This window comes from Chiroxiphia lanceolata, chromosome 3 (genome assembly GCF_009829145.1).
Source record: "Chiroxiphia lanceolata isolate bChiLan1 chromosome 3, bChiLan1.pri, whole genome shotgun sequence".
NCBI lineage: Eukaryota > Metazoa > Chordata > Aves > Passeriformes > Pipridae > Chiroxiphia > Chiroxiphia lanceolata.
In genome coordinates, this window is record NC_045639.1 from 57,958,614 (window position 1) to 57,983,860 (window position 25,247).

Consider the following 25,247-nt stretch of genomic DNA (forward strand, 5'->3'; position numbering starts at 1 on the left):
ACAGATTGCCCAGAGAGGTTGTGGAGTCTCCCTCACTGGAGACATTCAGTTCCGTACCATGTGCTCTAGGATAACCCCGCTTGAGCAGGGAGGTTGGACCAGATGACTCTTTGTAATCCCTTCCAACCTGACCCATTCTGTGATTCTGTGACCCTGGATGAGGTGTTCTAGAGGCATCTGCAAGACTGGAATCTCCATATAGGTATTACTAGAAGACTGTAGCGTAGGGTATGCTACAAGACTGAATCGAGGGTATGTTTAGTTATTGTTCTCTTTCACCATGAAAATAGGGGGAAATATTTTTAATACTCTTCATCCAGCCAAAAAGAGATTTAGGGGTGGTTTGATTTTTGTTATCCAAGTATGTCAAAATGCTTCAGTAAATATTTCATTGATAATGATAACTGTGGTATTATTTATGATACATTACTATCTCTTGCTTGTTCTTTCATTTTTTGAATTCTTGACATATATTTGACACATACTTTCCTTGGAAAAAGCTGAGAACTTTTTTCCTATGTGAATATGATGAAAGGACCATATGAGGTGTAGGCTGATTTTTAACAAGCATTTAGGATATAGTATGGCTGCAATAGAATGCTATTGCTGGGTATATAAAGAAAGAATATATTCTCAAAGAAGAGGGGAAGTATTTGAAAGAGTAGATCCAGTCTCTGTGCTTCAGTTCATTTGAGGCATGAGGCTTACTTAAGTTCCTTTTCCAATCGATAATAAGGCTGTCATTCATGTGAGTGGGATTTGAAGTTAACACAAACTGAGTCTGTGTTCATTAAAACATCAGCACATGTTGATATATTGGTGTTTGGGGAATGGAGGGAATAGATTTAATCTTAGTTTATGATTTTACCGTCTGCTACATGTAACGCCATGTGCAGTCAGACAATTACCTTAAAAATTTCATCTGAAGAGTTGAAATAAAAACCAATATTTTTCAAAAGGACTAGTGAGATAAATAGAAAAAAACTCTCTTAATTAGAGGAGCGTCAGCAGGAGGAACATTTCCTACTGTGAGAGATACTGGCTATTTTCATTACCTCAGCTGATTTTTTTTTTTTTTTAAGTAATATGGGATGCTGACCTGAAGCTTTGGCAAGTAGATGGGATTTTGCTAGGTTTTCCCATCCATGAGTAAAGTATCATAGTTTTGGTTTGAGGGATTTTTGTTTTCTTTGACACTTCATGTCTATGAAGGCAGTTTTCTGCTGTTTGTGGATATTTGACTGTCAAATTATTCCAACAGAGCAATGTTAGTAAAGAGCCTTAGGGAACTGAGAGGACTGTACATCATTGATTCCTTGGGATTTTTCATATTTTCTCCCTCCTTTTGAAGTAAAATTCAAGATATGAGGATTAACTGGCCAGGATTCAATTGCTCATTTTCCTAGCACCATGTCTTTTTAATCTGTGCAACTTTCAGAGAAAAATCTTTTTATTACATCAGACGTATTTGTGGGGAGAGAATAGTGCTTATCTTCTTGCGTGATGTTCTTTCTAAGAAGACAAGGTCTCCAAATTCAAGTCCCAAAAGGCTGTGCTTTTCACAAGTAGCAGTTCTGTAGGAGAGGGGGATATTGAAAGAAGGGCTGTTTTATATTTTTATTGTGTTCATTAAAATGTTATTATGTGCTATTCATTTGTATTATCTCTTAAATAGAGAGGTGCTATATTAATTTCTTTTCAGAAGCTGAGAAAGGATATTGAACAAGAAGGCAGTGCTTAATGTTCCAGTGACCACTAGGTCTAGCTAGAAGCAGCAGTGTCTTAAATGCTGTAACTGTAGAACTATTAAGATGATCTTACATCTGTAATTAACTGAAATTACTAACAGTTTGGAATTGTTTGATTTTGCAGTAAGTAAGGAAGAAACATTAGAAAAATATAGAACAATTGAAACATTTTCAAAAATGAATTACAGATTTTGTCTCTTAGTTGTAAGCATTTATGTGTGTAGCTGGCTCCAGCCAACACCTCTTGCCTTCTGATTAGTCTGACTGATTTGATGAAATGGGCTGACATGGATAGGCTTTCAGAAAGTGATCTGATGCTGCCAGGTATTGAGTGTGCTGGCCCAAAGCCTTCAAAGATATGTGTGTTCGTATCTCCTAGATATAAGTAGTTCAGCTGATTTGAGAGCTCAGGCCAAGATTACCTATCTAATGTGGATCAGGCCGAACCATAGTAACTATCTGTGTGTGTGTACATGCGTGGCCTGTCCCAGTCCCGGATGTTTTCAGTAATGCCCTTCAACTTGCAACTCAGGGGCCCTGCAATCCCTTTGCAGCTTTTATTACTGTAATTTGAGCTTTTGAATCTTAAATAATGAGGGATTAATAAAGGAAGGGAGTTGGAAAATGAAACTTGTAGCATTTGTTCTTGATTGGGGCATCTATTCACACCCACTTTTGAAGACCCTGTATGCTACACGTGTGTTTTAAAGGGTGTTGATGTAACTGAGAATATTACAATTGGATTTAAGGTGCTACTCTTTCAAAAATATCCTATTTTTATTGAATGATTTGATTCTATTACTTCCATTATACATGATATGACAAGTTACAAGAATGAATCAAAGGAAAACAACAGTTTTGTCTTGTGTGCTCAGCAAACTTAGAATATACAGTGAAGTTAATTAGGGTTAGGAAAGAATACCAGAGTTTGTGAGATCAAAGTCGGGATGGAGTGTTACAGGGCAGATTTTAATAGAATAAATGGAATATATTTTAACTTTAAAGTGGAGTAATGTGCACTAAGTCAAAATGTAAAGCAGTATGTGAGCAGATGGGAAGTGTGTGTCAGAAAGACCACCTGATCGTTTCTGACTTTAGGCAGTGTAGCTTATATTTTGACAAAGAAAGACGAGGAAGAAGTAAAAGTGGCTGAGACAGGTTGCCTCGCCTGGGAATGAGGAAAGAAGCGAGTCACACACGCTGCTTTGGGGTAACAGGTTTAGAGCTGACTGACATTTGGAGCAACACCTCAGCTGCTGTCCCCACAGCTTGGTCCTTTTGGGCTGCCATCCCAGTCATTGCCCAAATGCAGTTAGAGTTGGACTCTTTGCATTTAGAATTTGTGATGGTGACAAAATACATTTCTTCACAGTAGGAGACTATAGACTTTGTTATACTAGAGCAGTCTTGCCGTCACTGTTAATCTTTTGTCCACCACCACCTTTAGTAAATAATATATAACTTCTGATTCTTTTTTTTTTCTTTTGACACTGAACCTACTGCATATCTGCCTTTGTCAGGTTTAGCTGTTAGATATCTAATGTGCTCTTGAGCTAGGGAAGGGAAATTGAGGTCACTATTTCTTGTGTTTCTTAGCTTTACTGCATATGTGCTCATTTTTTTTAAAAGTGTATTTCCTAAGGAAATGAAACTTAAGAGCTTTTACTTTTTTTTTATCCTCCACCTTTGTTCTGTATCTGCCTGTTTGTCTGTCTGATGACTTTCAGCCAAATTTGAGAGGTTTCAGAGATATAGAGTTCCCAAAAAAGATAACTGTCTAGATTAACTTAAGGACCAAATAATGCCCTATCTGAGAAAAAGGCCACTGTGTTCCTACACTACTTGCCACTGAATATCAAGGTGAGATTCTACCTTGAGATAATTCTATGAGACCCCTCAGGGCCCTCTGAACAATTGTAAATTGATTTATTTTCTTCTGTTTTCTTCCCACATAGTGGTTTCTCCTGTCTTTTACTGTTAAATTCTTCCTTGTCCACTGCTTCCAAAGACTATTGGGTCTGCAAGTCTTCTGTACCGGGCTCTATAAGCTTTTTTTCTTCCCCCTCAGGTAACAGCAAAAAAATGCATATAAACTAGCTTTTGCTGGCTCTCTTGTTCCACTGAAATAGATACCTACTTCCTACAGAAGGTGCACTCAGGATTAGTTTCAAAGAGCTCATGCTTAGTAATGAGCTCTTAGTAAAACTACTCAGCAGGAAGAGTAGTTTTCTCACTTGCAGATTTAAAAATGAAGACTTCTGTATTGTCTCTCTAGGTGGCCTGACCACTATGCCAGGATAAACTTTGGGTTCTGTGGATTATAAAAGATAGAAACATCCTTTTTCAGAGTTAATTTTTATTTAAGGCCTGAGCATTGGAAACAGTGTGCCAGAGGTCTGAGAGAAGGCCTTCCTTCAAGCAGTCTTGAATGTAGTTTTAATGCACTGAATAAACATTAGGAAGTAAAATGCTTGCCCCCGGATATCTGTAGCTACTTCACCCTTTCTCTTGACTCTGACTTGCCAAATTTTTTGTTCTTTATTTAAAAGAAGTGGAGAATAGTCTGCCTATGTTTAATAGTGGCTCTTGTGCCATTAGTCGCTACATATCCATGTCCTGTAATTGCTGAAACCAGCTCCAGCAAATTCATAATTTTCCCTCTGCCTTTGACTGTGAGGCTTATTAGGTTTTAGCAGGGTCAAAAGTTCATGCATTCACTGTTGAAAGCATCTGATTGCCTTACATGAGCATATTCTTGAATAGAAATATCCATTCAGTTCTCCATTGTAAAGACAAGCAGTTTGGCTTCTGGCATCACACTCCTTAGTTACTTGTTAAAAATTTTGTCATATACTTCCCAGTACTCAAGTTTCCTTTTAAATTGCTGAATTCACACGCAGAATAATGTTTCCTAGCTATTCAGCTGCAATAGTTTGCGACTGTTGGGGGAAGAAGGCTAAATTAACCGTTGTGCAAGGCTGTGTATGCAATAATCTCCAACCAAGTTCTGGGTTAGTTGAGCTCAATGGATCTTGTGTAAATGCCTGCATTGATTACTTTTAAAGTTTACAGAGTTTGTCTATATCTCTCAAAAGTCGTAGTGGGGTTGCCTTTATAGTGAGGTCTTACGGTTTTATAGTATTAGAGGTGTAATTGAAAAATAATTCCTGCACTTTTCATAGCCATTCTCTGATTTGTATGCGAACATGTGTTTACTGACATATCTGTATGCATACATTTTTACAGACTTGAGTATCTCAATCTTTCCATGTTTTAAAAATCTAATAATGCATGTTAAAATGCATATTTTAAGCACACATGTGGTATTGTGGCATTTGACAGCTATTCAGTCACTGCCCTCTGAATGGATGGAGGTCAGCTAGGCAGAGGAGTCTCTGAACTGATGTCCCCGTTGCTATGTTAACTTCTGGGAGAAAAGAAGCAGCTGACCAGGAAGTCATTAACCTTGGAAGTAATTTAGGGGTACCAAAATGATAGGTCTCAAGAATTGCTTCCTTAAGGCTTTTTTTGTTGGGCTGCTGGCCACTTCAGTAGTAGAGTCTGAGCTTTGAGAGCCAAATAGAGGAACTCCTCCCTCCTCTTGATTTTGATGGTATTCTGTCTCATAGTTAAGACTCTTTATACCACAAATATTAAGCAACTTTTTCTGTGCGTGACTGTGTACTCAAACACATGCCACAGGCACCAGACATCTTGTCTTCCTCTTCCTTGGAAGATAAATTTTATTTTTTTTGGCGAAGTATCTCTCATACATTGATATATAGAAATCAATACAGTTTAGTAATGCTAAGATCTTCTAAAAGTGATTATTCTGAAATATATATGGTTCTAAGTCCCACTTGCCAGAAAGATTTGCTATATTACAAGGAATTTAATTTGGTTTTTTTATGCTAAGCTATTTGAGTAATTTTGCAGTTCCTATGAGGATTAGTTTTCTCTATGTTTTTCCTCTTGTGTGGCAACTAGCTTGTGTTATTGTTTTCAGCACCTGTAAGCCTAACTGTACTGCTCTCCTCTGAACATCTGTCATCTTGAAAAGTGTGTACATCAGCTTCACTCGAGTCCACCAGCCTTTTCGGGGTGACTAGGGTGTGCCCTCAGAATTGTTTCACTATTGAGCCAGTGACTATTTTAAGGTCACCTTGATACTTCTAAAAATACTGATTTTACAGGAAGCAGTTCAGAAATCTGAAAGAATACATTTCAGATGTATATTGTATTGAGGTGAAAACTGAATGTATGGAATCCTAGGCTTTGTGGCTAAAAAGTTGGTTTTACTGAAGTAAGGTCTTTGACTTTAACAGGTGAAATTTTGCAGGTAGTATATGCAGTTGTTTCATAGTTTGGCATGTCAAACCATAACTGCCCTAAATATTGCACCTTGTTTCCCTGCAGATGTGCACTGGGAACTACATATTTGTTCCTTATATGATAACTCCACACAACAAGGTGTACTGCTGTGATAGTAGTTTCATGAAGGGACTAACAGAACTGATGCAGCCTGGTTTTGAGTCGCTGCTTGGGCCTATATGCTTACCTCTGGTGGATCGATTTATTCAGCTCTTGAAGGTGGCACAGGCCAGTTCAAGGTGAGTTACCTTTTTTGTACATCTGTGTAAAATTCATATATTCCTGCTGGCAAAATAAATGTCAGGCTCTTGCTGTGGTGATGCAATATTTTACCTTCTATTCAGACAAACTGACAATTAATAGTTTAGCTTGACCAAATCTCTCCATTGACACCGTTCTGTCAATACATGTTCTGCATTCATCTTGTGGGAGAGCTGTGGGGCCAGAAAAACAAGTGCAAGGGACCTGTCCAAAATTGCTGATGTGAAGTTGTTTCTCTCCAGCCAGTATTTCCGGGAATCCATTCTAAACGACATCAGGAAGGCCCGTACACTTTACACAGGCAAAGATCTTGCAGCAGAACTGGCAAGGATTCGACAGCGAGTGGATAATGTTGAAGTCTTGTCTGCTGACATTGTAATAAACTTGCTGCTGTCCTACAGAGATATTCAGGTACGAGTTCTGTGCACTAAGATAATCTAAAAGAGTAGTAAATTAAATTATGTTCTCACTGAAATTGTTAGTGTATTTTACACAGAATTGTTAAACTCTATGAATAAAGCACACTTGTAAAAATCTTTTACAATATCTTCACTGGTTTTTTTACTCTTTTTTTGTGTAGTTTCACTGTTCTTTGCCTTTACCTAGCAGAAAAGTGTTGTTTTATAACAGTGTACCTAAAAAGTACATGACATAAAATAACTTCTCCATCTCAGTGTTACTGTGATGAATGGCCTGTAGCGTGTCCTAGTTAAAGGCCATGGTAGCATTCTGCAATTGATAGGTAAATGTATTCTTTGTCACCATGCTTGTGACATTTCTTATAGAAACATAAATTGTTCCATATGCATTTCAACTTTTGGAATGAGGCTAGTAATTGTTTATTTTGTTATACATAATTTCAGCTGTTTTTCCTTAAACATTTTGAGGTGGTTTGGTTTTGATTTTTGGTTTTCTTTGTTTTTTAAATATGTCAGTGAGTAAGCCACTGTAAAAACTGTGGTATTCAAAGAGTCTTTTGTTTTTGTGGGTCATACCTACTTCTGAGTTTTGGGATGCCTTAATTTGGATGCAGTTAGCTTTGTAATGTACGCACAATATGAACACTAATATGTGTTCAGCTCCTGAAACTAACTTTTGTCATGAAATAGATGTATGGCAATTTCCACAGGTCCATGTTGCAGCAGCATGGGAGACCAAATTGTGTTTCCCTGCTCAATATTGTGATTATTGACATTTCTGCTGAGTGCTAGGCTGTTACCAGTTTTAGGCTGAAGAAACTGAAATCCATAAAACTTACAATGAACTGAATATACTTCTTAGTATGAAATAATAGCTGCTTAGGTCAAAGAGTTTATATAGGCATACCTCAGTACAGCCACTTAAAACTTAATTTTTCTGTTCTTTTGGAAGGATTACGATTCTATTGTGAAACTGGTGAAAACTTTAGAAAAACTGCCTACTTTTGACTTGGCTTCCCACCACCATGTGAGGTTGCATTATGCATTTGCGCTGAACAGGTAAGAAGTACCCTTCCTTCTGCTGTTGAGCAGTAAATCAGAACTGCAAACATCATAAGGGGTGGGTAATCCTGTGTGAAGTTCCCTACTGGAATCTTTATATGCAGTCCTACAGTTTTGACTGAAGCAACTTTGGGGACTTTGACCTTTGTGATAAATCTAAGTTGCTTTTTCTCTCCTACTGTCAAATTTCATTCCTTTTTTCTTTAGCATGTTTGGTTTGTCTTGTCTTTCCATAGGTTTGCATTATTTTTTGTTTCAGTACCTGAATTGGAGCAAATAATGCCTAGCAGTATTTTCCCCCTCTGTAAAATACACTTTTAACATTGCAGTATGAGTGAGAATGCTGCAACATTTGTGGTAGCAAAGACATCATCTTGTTCAAGTCTGAGGTCTGGTAATGTCGGGACACAGGAGCAGACCGTTCATCAAATGTCCATCAGAAGATCTTATAATAATGAACTAATTTTTGTGTTCTCCGATAACATGGACTAAATGTGATACGTGGAGCAACACACACTACTTCCTTGGATTAAATGAAAGCCAAGCCTAGATTTTCTTTCTAGGGTAATGGCATTTAGGTGAGGGACTAAAAGGGGAGTTTTTTTTCAAAGGAAATTACAGATGTTCTCTGCTTCCTTGCTGTTATCACAATGAACATTTTGCTGTTGACTTTCAAAGGAGTAGACCAGGTGTCAGTAGGCATTGAAATTCTCAGATACGGAAAATGTCTACAGATAATTCTGCTTTTCACAGGTTTGAATTTTGTAATTCAGGATCACTGAGGAACTGCATATCATGCCAAAGTGATGTCAAAACATGTCACAAGTAATTAGCTGAAAAACTAAACCTAGTTTTGAAAGAAAAAAACAAAGAACCCCTCCCTGCAAAAAAATTAAAAGCAGTTGTCTGGTGTTGTTTTGTCTGAATAAAATGTCCAGATCCTTTCTTGTGCCTTTATACCAGGTATATGAAGGTATAAATATTGCGCCTTTTTTGTTTCTGCTTTGCCATAAATATGTGAAGTTTTGCAGATTAAATAATCCAGCACGTATTTGCCACTTCTACAAAGCCTTCACAAAGGTCACTAGGTGTTCCTTGGGATTTTAACAAATTGTTTAGACCTCAAGTTCACAGTTTTCTGAAACAAAGTCACCTCTGAAAAGACAGCTTGACTAGTTCACTGAGGTATTAAAATACCTTCAAAACTGCAGTATAATCTTTTCAGGCAGATCCTAATACTTCACTGATTCTGTTGGGATTTCTTGCAGACTGCAAAGTTTGGTTTTATAGGTGAGACTCTAAGATGTAGCCTTTGAGGTTATCTTACAAAAGGTCTACACATACATTTCTGCATGGATAACTGAAGTACCTTTGCTATCTAAGTGAAACACTTTTCCCAGCAATTTGAATCAAAATCAAAAGGACAATTCATTACCTATATTATCAAAAATGCTTTACTTCTTACTTTCAAATTGATACTTAAGTACCTCTGGAGAAGGTCAGATGAGATTTTCCTCTTCCTCTCTTCTCCACGTTGAATGTTAAACTGGAATCCATGACAGTTATGAAAATGTTCATGCTTTGGTGTACCAAGAAGGAATTACTTGGGCTAATTGTAACTTTCTCCTTACTGAGAATATAGAGGATGTTTTGTGAGCTAAGGCAGGCCTGGAATAGTCTGCACTTCTGAATCTTTGCTGTGAAAGAAGCTGTATCTCTTGCTTCTAATCCAGGTCACTAGTACGGAAGGATGGAACGGCTTAATTAGTCAGGATTAGTCTGACCTAAATTAAGAAAATGTGAGGGCACTGATGATGGAAAAGTAAACAGAAGGAAAAGTACTTATTTGTCCTCTGTTAGCCATTCTGCTTGATTTAAACCTTTTCTTCCATGTCACTCCTTTCTAGAGCTACATACATGAGCTCAGAGATCATGAGCTCAGGTATCACTTAGAGTACACATGCTCTGATCTGTCAGGTTTGATATTGACACTGCCATTGCAGGTGCATTATAACTTTCATAAGTTCCTGTAGAGGGGAAAGAAAAAAATCAATTACTGAATCTCAAATCAAGTAGGATCTCCTCTAGGATGGCTTTTGATGTGGTTTTTTTCCTCTTTTCTTTCTGAGGTAGCCCTCTCTTGTAAGCTTCTTCAGTCCAAAGCTAGCAAAACAGATATAAACCCACTTTTACATATTCCTCCCAATGCAAATTGTAGCTACTAAAATAAAACAGGCAATTTCACCAAAAGCATATAATACTCTCTCCAAACCCCTGAAGCATTGTTTTTGCTGAGAAGGGAGTAATTTGCTTGTTCAGAACACAAATATATTAAAATTCTAAACTTTGGATAATGAATGATTTATCAAAACTATGACTCACTAGGAAATGTCTAATGCTTGCAATTATGTGGTTTTCTTGCCTGAAGTACTTCTTTTAATATTGCCTTATTGGCTTTACTTCCTAACCTTCCCTATCATGGGAATTCAGTCTGGTTTGTGCTTTTTGGACTTCTTGCTTCACATCCAAAATGTATATAAAAAATAATATCACAAACGCAAGATTGAATCTTTTTTTCCTTTAAAGCATGGATTACAATAAAAGAAATATTAGATATGAAAGTGAGGTTCGTTCATACTTTCTGTTTTAGAAGAAAACACGTGATCTTTCTAAGAATTGCTCTTTAGGCTTTTGTTGCTGTTTTCAGTGCTTTGCTCTATCTAATGCTTCCTGAGAGAGAGAAAATGTATTTGGGGACTTTTATAAAGGTGTCTCACGATATTAAGAAAGGAAAAAAAAAGGAAGGGGAGTTAAGTATGTATATATAACAGTCCATTGTGTCTAGAAGCACATTTTACATGGATGAAGTCATACATCTGTGTTCAAATACAGTCATGGAAAAGTATTTCTTGTTAACTTTACTGGGTTTCTTAATCAAGATTTTCATTTTTAATAGGCGAAATCTGCCTGGAGACAGACAGAAGGCTCTAGAAATTATGATTCCCCTGGTAGAACAAGAAGACCAAGTAGCTTCAGATATGTATTGTCTGGTTGGTCGAATTTACATGGACATGTTTTTGGAATCTGGATTCATAGATATAGAAAGCAGGGACAAAGGAACATTCTGGTAAGTACTGTTTTCCCGGTCTATGTCCTTTTGTTAGCTTGGGGAAAATATTCCTCAAAAAAGAATATATTTAAACTGGTTTTCATTCCAAATATTTGGTCCTTAAGGAATAGACTGATTCTTCTAAACTTCTTTGCTTATTTGTTAAGAATGAGAGATTTATGTTGTTCACAGATCTCATTCTGCAAAGTTCTTGAAATGCCTCACAGACTTGGAAATTCAAGTGTCTCGTCAGAGTATATTTTCCTCATTTTTTCCCAAGTGCAAAGTCTCCTATTTACTATATTATTCTTAGGAGTTTGGGCCAGACAATAATCATCCAGAATGACACGAGAATATTCTGAGTTGGAAGGGATCCACAAGGATCATCAAGTCTGACTCTTAAGTGAATGGCCCGTACAGGGGATTGAACCCGTGACCTTGGCATTATTAGCACCATGTTTTACAAATGAGTTAATCTCAGGGTCAATCAGTCATGCATCGATTGGTTTATCTGCAATCTGATAGATATTAGCTGTCTAGGCTTGGTTTAACTCTACACTGATGCTAAGCACATACCATTCTGTCTATTCTTTTTTCCATGCTCACAAGCAATATGACTGTTTCAAACTCATGCTGACAAAAGTTTTATCACCCCATCATCACCATATAGTATGTGCATATTGCAGTGGACTACAATAACATTCATAGTCAAAAAAGTACATGGGGGAGTAGACAATAACAGGTAAATTTCTCATTTTAGAGACAAGAATAATGATTTTTAATCCTTTTGAAATGCACTAAGGTGCTGTTATGTGGAAGACGTTAAAAAATGAAGGCACTGGATGCCATCCTAGAGTTCTGTCAGGATGAACTGCTTCTCTCCATTCGAATGAGGATACAGACAATGTGTTTATGTATCCTGCACATCACGTTGTAGCTCTCATCTTGTGCTCATCAGTTGCTGGTTAAAGTAAATGCTTAGAATGGAAAGCTTTCATCTCCCTTTGTCATTTATCACTTGTTTTCAGTAAACTTCAGCTTAGAACTGTCTCTTGTAAAAGATAAGATATAATTGTTTATTATTTATGGCCTCAGAATACAAGTACAGTTTATAATTTCTGGTCATGCTTTGCAGTTTTGCAATTCTTACTGGATTTTTAAAAGATATTGAAGTAACAGGAATGCAGCATATTGTTGTCGTCCCTCCCTTTGTATTTTGAGTTAAAGAAAAGTTTCATTTCCTCTAAGGCAAAGCCCATAACAAACTTTCAGGGGTCTGTCTTAAAAATTATATTTTGCTAATGTGAGGAACAAATATAAAAAGAAAACTGTAGTTCTGTGTATAAATATTAGGCATTATTAAAGGCTAAATAAAAGAAATATTAATTACTTCTGCTATCGTACATCTTGCTTTTTCCTTGTTCATAGTGCTTCATGAATAGATACATTTTGAGATTTTTCAAACATAGTTGAACTAAAAATTATTATATGTAAAACAGTGGTAATTTCTTATTGTTGTTTTAACACACTTTGAATAGATGCATTGTGGTAATCATAGATCTGATGATGGGAAGTGATTGCAGTCAGGCATTCCAGTTTAGGAAAGGATAGAGGCTGACAGCTCCTGCAACAGGGTAGGGTGCTGGCCAGCCAGCCCCTAAATAACCCCTGAAGTCTCTGGCAAGTAAGACAATGCAGAACACTGTGTGTGCCTGCTGCCATAGAACAGTGTGATCTCTGTGAGTCGAGTTGGAGTTCGGCTGGAAGCTATACTGGATGGTCCAGTTGCTTTTGGTTTGTACTTTTTGCTGAATGTTGATTTAAATTTCTAGTGTTAGTCATACAGCAGGCTTGACATGGTTGAAAGGTTGACTCATAGCTCAGTGGAAAGCTCTTAGAAAGGAACAGACCTACCCTAGTGCTACAGCAGGTCACAACAGGAGAAGGTATATGTAGGAACAATGCCTCTATGGTAGTGTTACTTTATGTTGAGATAGAGGCTATTATCTCAGTCTTAGAGAAATGAGGATGTAAGAGAACTATAATGAATTGCAAAGATAATGAGAATTTGGCAGCAGAACCAAAGCACTGGTCTTGCAACAACTAGCGACGTCAAGGTACTTCAGTCTATTCACAAAAAAAAGAAAAAGCAGTGTACTTTTCTGACAATTAAAAAGCAGAATAAAAGACATCTTTCATATAAATATGAGAGAATAGATGAAAGATTAATTATTAACTGTCACTTTCTTGTTGGACACTGACAGTGTGAATCAGATTTACCAAAGCTACCAAGAATTTATTCATATCTTTTCACTGCTACCTCCCTAATTCAGTGTCTGCACTGCAGTATTTTCCCAAATGTCAGCAACTGTAACATTTTTCCAAAAGTACAATCTTTCTTGTATTGGAACAAAAATATTAATTTTCAAGACTTTTTCTTCTCATGTCAATCTTTCCTCTCTCCTTATTGTATGATGATTACAGCATGAAAGATCTCTAGGGCAAAAAAGGTAGTACAGTTCCCAATATCACTATGTACTGTGTCTCCAAACAGGTAATGCCAGTCAATGGTGTATATACTCTCAGGTGTATATACTTAGAATCCATGAGAGTGTTGTCCTGTTAGGTTGGCAGGGGTTTTTTTAGGGGGTTCTCTTTTTTGTTGTGGGTTGGTTGGGGCTTTTTTAAGTGAGCAAGAATACTTTTTATCTGTTTTCTTCCTTGTTTTGTTGTAGCTCACAGTACAAGAGGATGGCAGATGTTGAAAGAATTTAGTCCTCTCTGCTCGTCTTGGTTTTTTTTTAGAGGACTAGACTCTTGTCTAATGATTAAGTTCTTTGGAGGTGGGCAACTGAGGTATAAAAAGTGTGTATATGTAGCAGATTGAAGAGGAGCCCGTCTTACAGTTTTCGAAAGCAGAGCTTATGTTAAAGGATGCAAAGTCCTGAATCACTTGAGCAGAAAAAACAACAAACAAACAAATTAAAAATCAGCCAGATTTTTGGCCTACTAGGATTAAAATGCCTTAGCTTTACTTACATGTCAAAGTGTGGTCTATAAGCCAAATCTTTAGGTTTTGTATAGATTATTTTTCTTTCCTTCCTTATAAATTAATCTCACAACCTCCTTAATTTTTTTATGTATTTCATTTGTTTGTCTGTATTTTTTCCATCCTTTTGAAAGAAATTTTAGACTCCACTTGTTTGCCTCCTCCTTACAGAGGCATGAAAATGTGTGTGTGTGTATATATATATATATATATATATATGCAACCAAAGATGTTCTTATACTGAAGAATAAGTTTAAAGCACTGTAGATCTGCTGTTGCTGTTGTCACAACTACTTGCATTGCTAGTACGAGGACAGTGTGTACTGTTTGTGTGAAGCCCTTTCCACTTCTTTTAAGGCAAGACTGAGGCTAGGGGAATACCACTGCCATTTTTCTTGATTACTCACTTCCTCTTGAGGAGAATTAAGTCAGGTATAGTGCTTTTTTTTGTGAATAGATTCATAAGGACAATGTCAATAAGACACCCAGTAAAGAATAAAATTTGGAGTAGCTGTAATCGTAGCTAAATGTGAGGTATATTCTTACATCCCTTGCTTTTCTGCTTATGCATTTTGGTATGCCTGTGTGTCACTGTAGCAGATCCACAATAGAATCTAGGTTTCAAGTCAATGAAAATTCATATATTTAAGAATAAATTAATGAGCTTATTAATAAATGTAAGTGTGAAACAGGTCTATTACAAACTGATAGTATTATTTTATGTAAAGAAAATAAAGTAAGATATGTAACATTACTGGGATGAACGAGCAGCATCTGTGCTTGTTGCGTGAGGGGAAAGGAAGTGGGAGGAGGATGTATAAATAACAGAATCCTAAAAATAACCACAAAGAATGTGTGGAAAACAGTAAAATATTTTTTCTTCCATGGATTCTTGCTGTGTAAACACAAGATAAGCTCTTAAAGTACCTAAAACAGTAATGATGCCCATAGTAGATTGCATTATCTAGAAAGTAAACTTGTATATTTGTTTTTTCTAGGTTCAAGAAGGCATTTGAGTCAGAGCCAACATTACCATCGGGAATTAATTATGCAGTACTTCTCCTGGCAGCTGGACATTGCTTTGATACTTCTTTTGAGCTGCGGAAAGTTGGTAATTATAACTTGCAAATTCACCGTGAAATCACAGTCTAGCAAAAATAGCTGTTTTAGGGGAAAAATCTGATGGTTGTAAATGAAAGCTTTGATAGAGAGCATGTGAATATTTAAGTTGGTCTCTTGCACCACTACTGATCCCACCTGATTGCAGGTGAATGTTGTCATAAAGATCTGGATCCAGTTTCAAGGTCTTAACTGGTTACCAGGGCTTAGTGAAAACTAAGCTTCTTTGTAATGGCATAGTGTGTGCGTGAAACAGCAACACCCAAAGGAGGAATCCAATTCCAGCTAGCACTCTTTAAAACAAACAAAAAAAAAACCACTGTAGAACTGTAGGGAACATGGACAAAAAGTTCCATCCTAAGAATGAGGAAAATGCATTTGGCTTGAGCTTGTTGTTGGGGGAACGTTTCTCTTCTGATACATTCTTGGAGGTTTTTGAATGTCTGTATTCATAGAATCATAGAATCACAGTGGTTCGCTTTGGGAGGGACCTTTTAAAGACCATCTAGTCCAACTCTCTACTGTGGGCAGAGATGTCTTTCACTAGACCAGGTTGTTCATCCTCACCTTGGACACTTCCAACAATGGGGCATTCACTTCCCTGGGGAAACTAGTTCAATGTCTTGTCATGAAAAGTTTCTTATTTAGGAGGGAAGAATTAAGATGTCCATTTTGTTTGTGATTTTCTGGATTTGAGGAGAGTGAAAAGTCAAGATTAGTCAGTAATACATTCAAGGAAGGTTTTGAAGAAAGCACTGAATATTGTAATATGCACTGCAGATGGTATTCTTCTTCTCTGTCAATGTGTATAACTCTTGATTTACTGTAAAGTCTTTTTTATCTGTGTGTCTCCTGAGGAGGTTGTCAAGTGAAAACGAAACAATGGTCTTTACTCCACAGAATGTATCTGTTATCAGCCACTGCTCTAGTTCAGAAATTAGGTGTGCATTGTATGTCTGGAAGTAATTTTACAGATAGAGAAGTTTTTTTGAGTGTGAAGGTCAGAGTGAGATGATTACTTTCACATAAATAATGGAAATGAGATTTAAATTCTCAGGTGTGAGCGAAGGTATTAATTTGGATGTGTTAGGCTGCATAGAGTTGCCCCAGCTACTGTTTGCCATTCTGTGAGTGGGTGAGATTTTGCTTTTTGGTTCACATAGAATATTTTCGTATTCTACACTGAAACTGGAATTCTTGTGCTAGGGTAGGAGGTAAAAATATATGTTTTGCATTCTGCATAGCATTTGCAAATATTCATTTAGCTGACCTAACTTTAAATGAGATAGTTTAATGGAACTGGGCTATATTTTTTGTGTGGTTTAATTTGAATCCTTCCTTTTTAAAGAAACGTCTCAATTGCATACAGGCTACAGCCAACTAGATTTGTACAAATTAATTGTACTGATGAAATCTAGATGTTATTTGTAGGGATCAAATGTTTGGTGTCATTTTCTTGTGCGTTTGTCCAGTGCTGTTTTCCCTATTGTCTGTATGGAGAACATGACAGAAATTAATGTTCTTTATTATATAAGGTTTTAGCCACAGGTGATGAATTATTTAGTGGAGATATATCCTGTTCCTTAGATGGTTTTCTTTTTTGTTTGCCTGTCTTATGTAAACATTTAATTGGTGTCTCCTGGAAACCCTTGATACAGCAACCCCTCCTGTTATTTAGTAGTGTCTATCTTTCTTTTTTGTTATGGGAAATAATGTCAAAATACTTTAGGCTTCAGACTGACTCAGCTACTTTGAAACACATGTCTTTCAAATACATTTATAGTATAGACCCTGTGTGTGTGTCATTGGTCATTTATTTCTTGTCCATAGAATCATGAAATGCCAGGTTGAAAGATACCTCAAGGATCATCTGGTACAAACTTTCTTTACAAAAGCGCAGTCTAGACAGGATCATCCAGCATCCTATCCAGCAGAACCTTAGAAGTGTCCAATGTGAGCAAATCCGCCGCTTCCCTGGGGAGATTATTCCAATGGCTGATTCTTCAAGTTGTTAAAAATTTTCATCTTGTGTCCAATTGGAATCTCCCCAGGAGTAACTTGTACCCATTACTCCTCATCTTTTTCATGGGACTCCTTGTATAAAGGGAGTCTCCATCTTTGTAGCAATCCTTTAAACACTGAAATACGGTGATAGGATCTCCCCTAAGCCTTGTCTTCTCAAGGCTGAACAAACCCAGCTCTCCCAGCCTTTGCTCATAAGGCAGGCTTCCCAGTCCTTTGATCATCTTTGTGACCCTTCTCTCTCCAACCTGTCCACATCTTTTTTGTATAGCAAGGACCAAAACTGAACAAAGTGGCCTGTTCCAGGTGTGGCCTGACAAGCACTGAATAGAGTGGGATAATGGCTTATCTCTGTTGGCGATGCCCTTGTTGATACATCCCAACACTGTGTTGGCTTTCTTTGCTGAAGTAGCACACTGTTTACTCATACTGAGCTCGTTGTTCGTCCGGACCCCCAGACCCCTTTTCACAGAACTGCTCCCCAGTTGGGTAGATCCCAGCCTGTGCTGCAGTCCTGAATTATTTATGTTGTCCCAAGTGCAAAACCGTACATTTGTCTTTGTGCAACAAGATTTGTCAGGTGGCTTGAGTTGTGCTAGATTCTGAAAAAAATTTAGTATTTTCTTTGTCTTGGGCTAAAGTTAATGTTTTAAACAAAAACAGGCAACATCACAGAGGTTGTATATGAAAATGTTTTGATTTTCTTTTCCTGTCCCAAGAATCCCTTATCTGCGTGTAATTCTTTTGATGTCACCTCTTGTGTAATCTGTGTGTACAAGACCGTTTGTTAGCATTAGTTAGATTTGCCAGGTGTCCACCCACAGCATTATCTGTAGCATATAGAAATTAGAGGAAGTCTGTCTTCTTGTGGGAGATCTTGAGAGAAGCAAGAACAAACCAGCTAAGTTCAGTCTGGATTATATGGAAATTATATTGATAGGCTGGGAAAGGTTAAGGAAGAATATGGTCACTGACAGCTCTTCAGAGGGTACATGAGGCTGTAATTAGAAGCAGCATATCTGATTACATTGGCAATGTTGTAAAAATCCAGTAAAAATAAGAATAAATCCATTATCCAAAAGAATTTTTACCAATCTGCATCAGATCGGAAAATTTGCCTTCTAAAATTTCCTACCTCTGCTTGTCAGATAATAGCTCATAAGTAAATGACCACGTGAATTATTAATGAAACCCCTCCGTCTATTTTCTAGTAGTATTGCTTTCTTAACCCTACAAAGTTGCAGAACTTTGAGCCCAGAAGAGAACTGCAGTGGTCTCTGCAAGCTATGCAACTTTCACACACAAAGGATCCTGTAATATGAATTGTTCCGTCAATATTTGAGCAAGGAAAGCAGTTTATTTATAAAACCTTCATAGTAATATTTAACTGGTAGTATCTACTTACTGTATCTTGTTTTCGTCACAGGCTGTGGGTATATTCTTGGCGTTATAAAAACAATGGCTTTTCTGGCATTAATAGTTCCTCTATTTTGGCTCATTTATTGTAAAGGCCAAAATATTTTTCATAAACTGTTCTGGAATTCAACTGCTTTTTTTTCTCCCCCCAAGTTTATCATGGAAAGAAAGAATGTCTTGATTCTGCTTGGATTTTCTTATACTCTCAAAAACTTTTAAAGGTGGTGAAATGAAAATAAACTAATAAAAGATAAATTATACAAGGAGACCATGAACTCAGAATTAAATTCAGGAAAGTTCACTTTGCATGTTTCCATAGAAAGGTTTTTTTGTTCTACTGCCCCCCAGAAAAAGACCAAACCCACTGGAAAACAAAGTAATACACCACACCACCTCTATTAAATTAGAGTTACAGTCTTTTGAACCTATTGCTAATGCTGTCACGTAGCAACTGCATTTTTCCAACTTGCCTTTCAAGGATAAGTAACTGTAGATAAGCTTGGTAGTGGAAGGTCAGCAAACTAGTGTGAGTTTTAGCACCAAGTACCTCATCTTTCTCAGAAGAGCTTGATGAGAGGGTGGTGATGTCTTCTCTAAGGTAATAGGATCTGCTTCACAGAATACTGGGGTAAAACTTCCAGTTTATCCAGACTACATAGCAGTAATGATTTGAAAACTTGGTGTCATCAAGTAACATTGCTGCTAGGCATCCATCCTTTCTCCCACTATTTTCCTATAGCTCCCTGGTATTGATCTGGGACTCAAAGTCATTGCTGTCACCAGTCTTACCCTGCTAACAAACACTTCTCCCTGCCATGCAAGTAATTCCGGTCCCTCCCCATGTGAGTTGTACTTTTCATCAGAAGCACACTGTTTGTACCTTGCTTTAGCTCTGTTCCCATGTCCGGAGCACTGAAGGGTTGTGATGGGTGGGTTCCTGCAGGTGCAGTGAAGCATGGCAGAACATGTAAGCCTGTGAACCAGAAAGCAGTGCTGCTGTTCACTGTGGCAGAGAGCTTGTGATAGCTTGTCAGTGGTCACTGCAACTGTGTGTGCCATCACGCAGTACTTAGCCAAGGCCCTATGCACAGCTAAATTCCTCCCTTTCCCCTTCCTTCCAGCAAAGTTATATCCATATGAAATGATCCACATATCCCTCTGATACTAGCTCCTTACTTCCCTTGTGGTGAGGTCACATTCAAAGCCTGCGGAAATTAGTAGGTGTCTGTCTGTTCTTGTGCATTGCTATCATGTGCATGCAAATGTTATAGACATTCTAGCAGAATCCTTGGGCCTTTGAGGATATTGCTGAGGAGTGTTACTGTAGGATCCTGAGAGAGATTAATTTTTTCCATTTAATGTGTTTTGTGGATAGCATTCAGATTTTGGTTTCTAGAACCCAACTGAAGTTGAACACAACACAATTTCCCCCTTCCTCTCCTACACTGACTAGTGTGGGTGTACATTCTCAAGTGGTCTCTTTGACAGTGTGAATGTATATAGCTTAAAGCCTTGAAGAGCTGGTCTACATAGCGATGGTCACCACTGTACCTTGTGTAGCTGATGGAGATGATGTATGTTGCATCGTGTCTGAGGCAGATCAGAGATATTTTGTATCATCTATGGCATTGTTTTTCTCTTCAGGAATAACTAAAACTTATTTCCCAAGAGCAAAAAAATAATATTTTTATGATTAAAGAACTATTTTCTTCTGAATGTTACTCAAGCATGACAATTTATTGTTAGCAAGAGAGCACAAAGTGTGAAATACAGATGTAAAATGAGCTATAGGCCACTTGGATACAATTTCACACTTTAAAACCATTTATTATCTTGACGTTGATAACATAAAAATGTGAACAATGTGATAAAACAAGATAAACTTTCTAGACTGAAATTATATATTGTAATGATACCCATTTTGATAGTATTTATTGCTACTTCCACCATGAAGTTTAGTCTGCTACCTACTTAAGGAAGGTTAAGGAAAAAATCAAGATCAACATTGAAATTTCTTGTGAATACTCAGCCTGAACATCAAGGCCAATGGAAGGTGATGTGAGAGGGAAACTGTCAGAGTGGAGTAGTGTGGGAAAAGTGAATAAAAGACTATGGTGGTGAAGAAGCTTGTTCTTTAAGCTGCAAATTGGTTTATTTGCAGGGGAAGGTATAGCATGTCTCATGTTAGCTATATGTAGCAGCTCATATGAACTAAAAATCATCCTGAAGACCACAGGGGAGCCTGTAGTTCTCGGCAAACTTAGCAAGTCAAAATAAAACCTGAGGCTCTCCATAGTCTTTGAGTTGCTAAGGGACTTATGAATATTAATAGATGTCTTTCATTGGGGTAGGACTTGCGGCAATTAAAAGAACATCACTGCTGGAAGAAGCTCAGTGGATCATCTGTTCCTTCTGCATGGGACCTTGTCTATAAAGGTAAGTTTGGGGCTTGGGGCTTGTAAGTCAAAAACACAAAGCAGAAAAAAACATAATAGGTGCCTTATTCAGCATCTGTTAAGTTTTTGCAGCTATGTTGTGTAGCCTAAGGCCCCAATTTACCTTTACAGATGAGGTCCATGCAAGAACATAGGTAATCTGACTGTCGCCTTGTCCTGACAGTGATGTCTTAAAGTTACTTTCTTGAGAAGCCTTTAGGAAGAGAGGGAGGGGAAAAAAAAGTCTGCTACCACTTAGGGTGTTTGGAAGGTATATAACATTAACCGGTAAGTATGATTTCCATTTACTTTATCAAAATAGAGAGGGTATAGTAATTTAAGCAATTAATAGATTTCAAATCAGGGAAATGGTTCTTTTAAAACTGCATTAATACAAAATCTTGTGACCTATTATTCTCTTTGCTACAGGAGTAAAGATCAGCAGCCTGCTTGGTAAAAAGGGGAGCCTGGAGAAACTGCAAAGCTATTGGGAAGTGGGATCTTTCTTGGGGGCCAGTATGTTGGCTAATGATCATATAAGAGTGATCCAGGCTTCAGAAAAGCTGTTTAAACTAAAGGCACCAGCATGGTAAGGTGATAAACAAGGCCATGTACATTGCTATGTATTAATTGGATTCCTTCAGCTTTCACATTCAGCACTGTATTTAGCTGACAGGAGATTTGTTTTGGTTTTTTTTAACAGATTTTGCTGTCTGTGAATTGTTTCACTGTACTTTTGCCCAGACAAGGGACTCCCTTCCTCTTTTGCCCTTATTCAGGGATAGATCTGATATGGGTCTTTAATTTGATGTCTGAGAAGGGCAGATTCACCATTGATTCCAAGCTCTTCTGAGGGTAAAAGGGAAAGGAGGAGTTGGTTCTAGGCACCATACATCAGCAGCTGCATTGCGTTGCTGAAGGAAAGTGTTAGTGGCATGAGAGTTCAGTCATAACTACTCGAAAGCTTTGGAGAATGTAGACAGCTTTGCTAGAGAGGCCTGGCTATACCTTTAAATACTGTGATGGATACGGCACATACCAGTTGTTTTAGGAATTAAATACAAATGAGCCGTATGATGTAAGCTGTGTCTTGTTACAATTGAGAAGACTGCAGATTAAAGACCAATTAACAGAAAGGTTATAAATCTGGGGTTAAAGACAACCCTGTAGACTCAACGTCTGTTATGCAAAGGCCAAGAGATGTGTGCTCTGACAGCAGATTCTCAACACCTGTTCCACTTTGGATATAGGCAGCAATTAAGGACCAGTCACTACTCATTAAGGTCTGGGATCCTGTTAGCTGGGGAGAACCAAGACTCCTTTCTGACTGAAAAAGTTGTTACGCTGCCGATTGAAAGAATGCGTATGTCGCAGCCTGTGTATTCTTGTCAATTTATAAAGGCTCCAGAAGCTTATCAGAGGGGAGTGTATGTATATGTGCTAAAATATGGAAATGCTCAACTTCTGCATTGACATAACATAGGAAACTGTCAAAATTAGGAACTCTGATTTTCTAACAAAATGTTTCATAAATGCTATTCACAGTGTATTTATTTGCAAGGTTTTCCATTTTTACTATGTGTATATTTTCCTGACAGCCTGGATAGCACTCTCTGGAAGTCTCTTGGTAGAATTTTCTGGACTTTATGAATGCCTGGTTGTCAGGATTTTATGTACCCCAGTGCCTTTGGGTTTTAAGTCTGTGGATTAAACTCTGAAAATACAGCACACTCGTTTGTGCTTCAGGAAGAATTTCTCCTGTGAGCAATTCTTTCCCAGTCTATTGCCTGCTTTATAGTAGGGCTCACTTAGTGCAAATGGGAGTAAATACAGTACTTTAAGCTGGATATCCTCATGGCCTAAGAAGGATGATTGGAAATTGCACAGCTATAGAAGTATTCAAAAAAGACCCTCTGAGTTTACATTATATCTTCTTGTCATGAGCTTGAAAACAAAAGCTTCCATGAATAGCCTAATGTTGATAAAGTGATAGCTGTGATAAATCCTCTTTTAGCATGTATATCTCATTTCTGTAGTATTCATAAAGATTGCATGAGATTATGTGTACAACCTTTTTTTTTCTAAAATGCCAAGAAAAAGCAATGTTATGAAGGAGCCCCATAAATCAGCACCAGAAAGCAGAACAGCAGAGAGCTGCATTTAGGAGAGACATTCAGCACTGCTGTTGTCCTTCCCTAACAATGCCAAAAAACTACTTAGCATAGCTGTTGTCATCTTTATAGGATAATCAATTCCAGAAGCATCATGTTTTAGAAATCTGTGTAAAATAATTGTCAATGCAGACACAATGTAGAAGACAGAATACTGTAGAAAGTTAAACTACTGGACTTTTCACTTGAATTTTTATTTGAGGTAGGTCGCTACTGAAACAAATTGGACATGGGCTCGCTTAGGTAGAGGATTTAGCTATATCATGAAGTGTGATAAAAGACAATATGTGGTATTAGGAATATGTGCAGGAAGGAGTGTCATTTATATTTGAGTTGACTAGCACCTATGTTTCCAATTCTAATTGGGAATTGCTACTATGAAAAGCAGCCCTAGAGAAGCAAACTGTTACTGGCAGCCTTGGTGTATTTATTTACAAACTGTATTAAATTTACTATCTGTGTATGTTTGGATGATCACAGGTACCTGAAGTCTATTGTAGAGACTATTTTGATATATCAGCATTTTAAGAAACTGACTCCAGAGCAACATACGGCCACGCAGGAACTTGTCGATTTCTGGATGGACTTCCTTGTTGAAGCCACAAAGACAGATGTGACTGTAGTTCGATTTCCAGTAAGCGGTTGTTTTGTTGGGTCTTAGGGGATTTGCAGAGGTGCTTGTTGCTTTTGAGAAAATCTTTTGATGTGGTGGCTACAGTTCATGGTGGTCTAAATCAAAAGCAGTTCAGTTGAGGTTAATGTGTTTCTCTAATTTAGCCAAATATGCTTCTACCAAAAGATGATAAAGGTGTACCATGAATCTTCTCCACATAGGAGATGGACATTCTAGAGTGGCATTGCAAGAGAATGACTTGTGACAGAAAAGATTTTCAAAACCTGATGGTTTTCAAAAAAGTAGTTTGCAAAATTGACTCCTAGTAACCTTATATTAAAAAACTAAAGTAAAATTGGCTTTTTTGTAATCTTAAATTACTGTCAGCCATACTAAACTAGACCTGTACCTAAAATTTTGCCTTTCATTGTTTCCCCTGTTTTTCTTGCTATGGTATGACTACAGAAATAGTTCTAACAGATTTCAATACTTTTTGAAGTTCCACAGATTTTGCACTAACTATTAAAAATATTTTTTTCTACCAGGTTTTAATATTAGAACCAACCAAAATCTATCAGCCCTCATATCTCTCTATCAACAGTGAAGCTGAGGAGAAGACTGTATCCATTTGGCATGTGCTGCCTGATGACAAGGTATACCATGATGTTGTCTATAATTGTAACTTTTTTCACAATTGAAAAGTATGCATGGTACATAATGCATGTAACATATAATCAGTTACATCTAATGGTGATACTGAAAAGTAATAAGGTGTTCTAGTAACACACAGGAAGATGCTGTGAACATATGTTGCTGTGCTTAAGATTATCCTGATTTTCAATGGATCTTTTGTCTCCCATTGTTTTTCAAAATAACTTGCGTCTTCTTTCAGGTTGTTTTAAAACAGTGAATAATATACAACAAGTCTGTTGCTTAAGATTTCATAAGTAATTTACAATACACTATCATCATACCAATAACATAGCATAAAATTGCTTATAAAAACAGAGCTTTCTTCCTCTACTTGCAGTTTTACTTGTCAGCTGTGATAAATATTCTAATATGAAAGTAATAGAGACTGGTATGTTAAAATGGGAGCGGAATCAATCAAAAGCTAAATAAGTATGTGGCAGAAGGATAGATGGATGCTCTAGAAATTGGAAAAGCTGGGAAGTCCTGTGTCAAGGTGTGAGATAGCTAGATGTATTTGGAAAAACCAGAGATGGAAGGGAAGAGGAAAACCTGGAATGGTTATTACATTCTGAGATACTTAGGAAGCAAAATGTTGGTAAGGGGGAAGACAGGGAGGATGTCGTAGAACCCTGGAGAAGGATGACAGCACAGAAACATGAAGGGGTATATGAAGAGTAAAAGGAGACTGAGTCAGCTTAAGGCAAAACACTGGGGATGGTGTGATTTGTAAGAATTAGCACTATTCATTCTTCTGTGGCA

At 37.4% G+C, this 25,247-nt stretch overlaps 1 protein-coding gene across 1 annotated transcript in view; it reads left to right on the forward strand.

Annotated features, from left to right (window-relative positions):
• The window catches only part of MAP3K5 (mitogen-activated protein kinase kinase kinase 5), a 104,541-nt gene that overhangs the window by 38,563 nt on the left and 40,731 nt on the right, over positions 1-25,247 (forward strand). The window contains exons 4-11 of the mRNA XM_032682033.1: positions 6,165-6,358; positions 6,623-6,791; positions 7,752-7,858; positions 10,818-10,988; positions 15,018-15,130; positions 21,441-21,600; positions 23,663-23,816; positions 24,341-24,448. Coding sequence (XP_032537924.1) covers positions 6,165-6,358; positions 6,623-6,791; positions 7,752-7,858; positions 10,818-10,988; positions 15,018-15,130; positions 21,441-21,600; positions 23,663-23,816; positions 24,341-24,448 — 1,176 coding nt within the window. The remainder of the gene's footprint in view (positions 1-6,164; positions 6,359-6,622; positions 6,792-7,751; positions 7,859-10,817; positions 10,989-15,017; positions 15,131-21,440; positions 21,601-23,662; positions 23,817-24,340; positions 24,449-25,247) is intronic.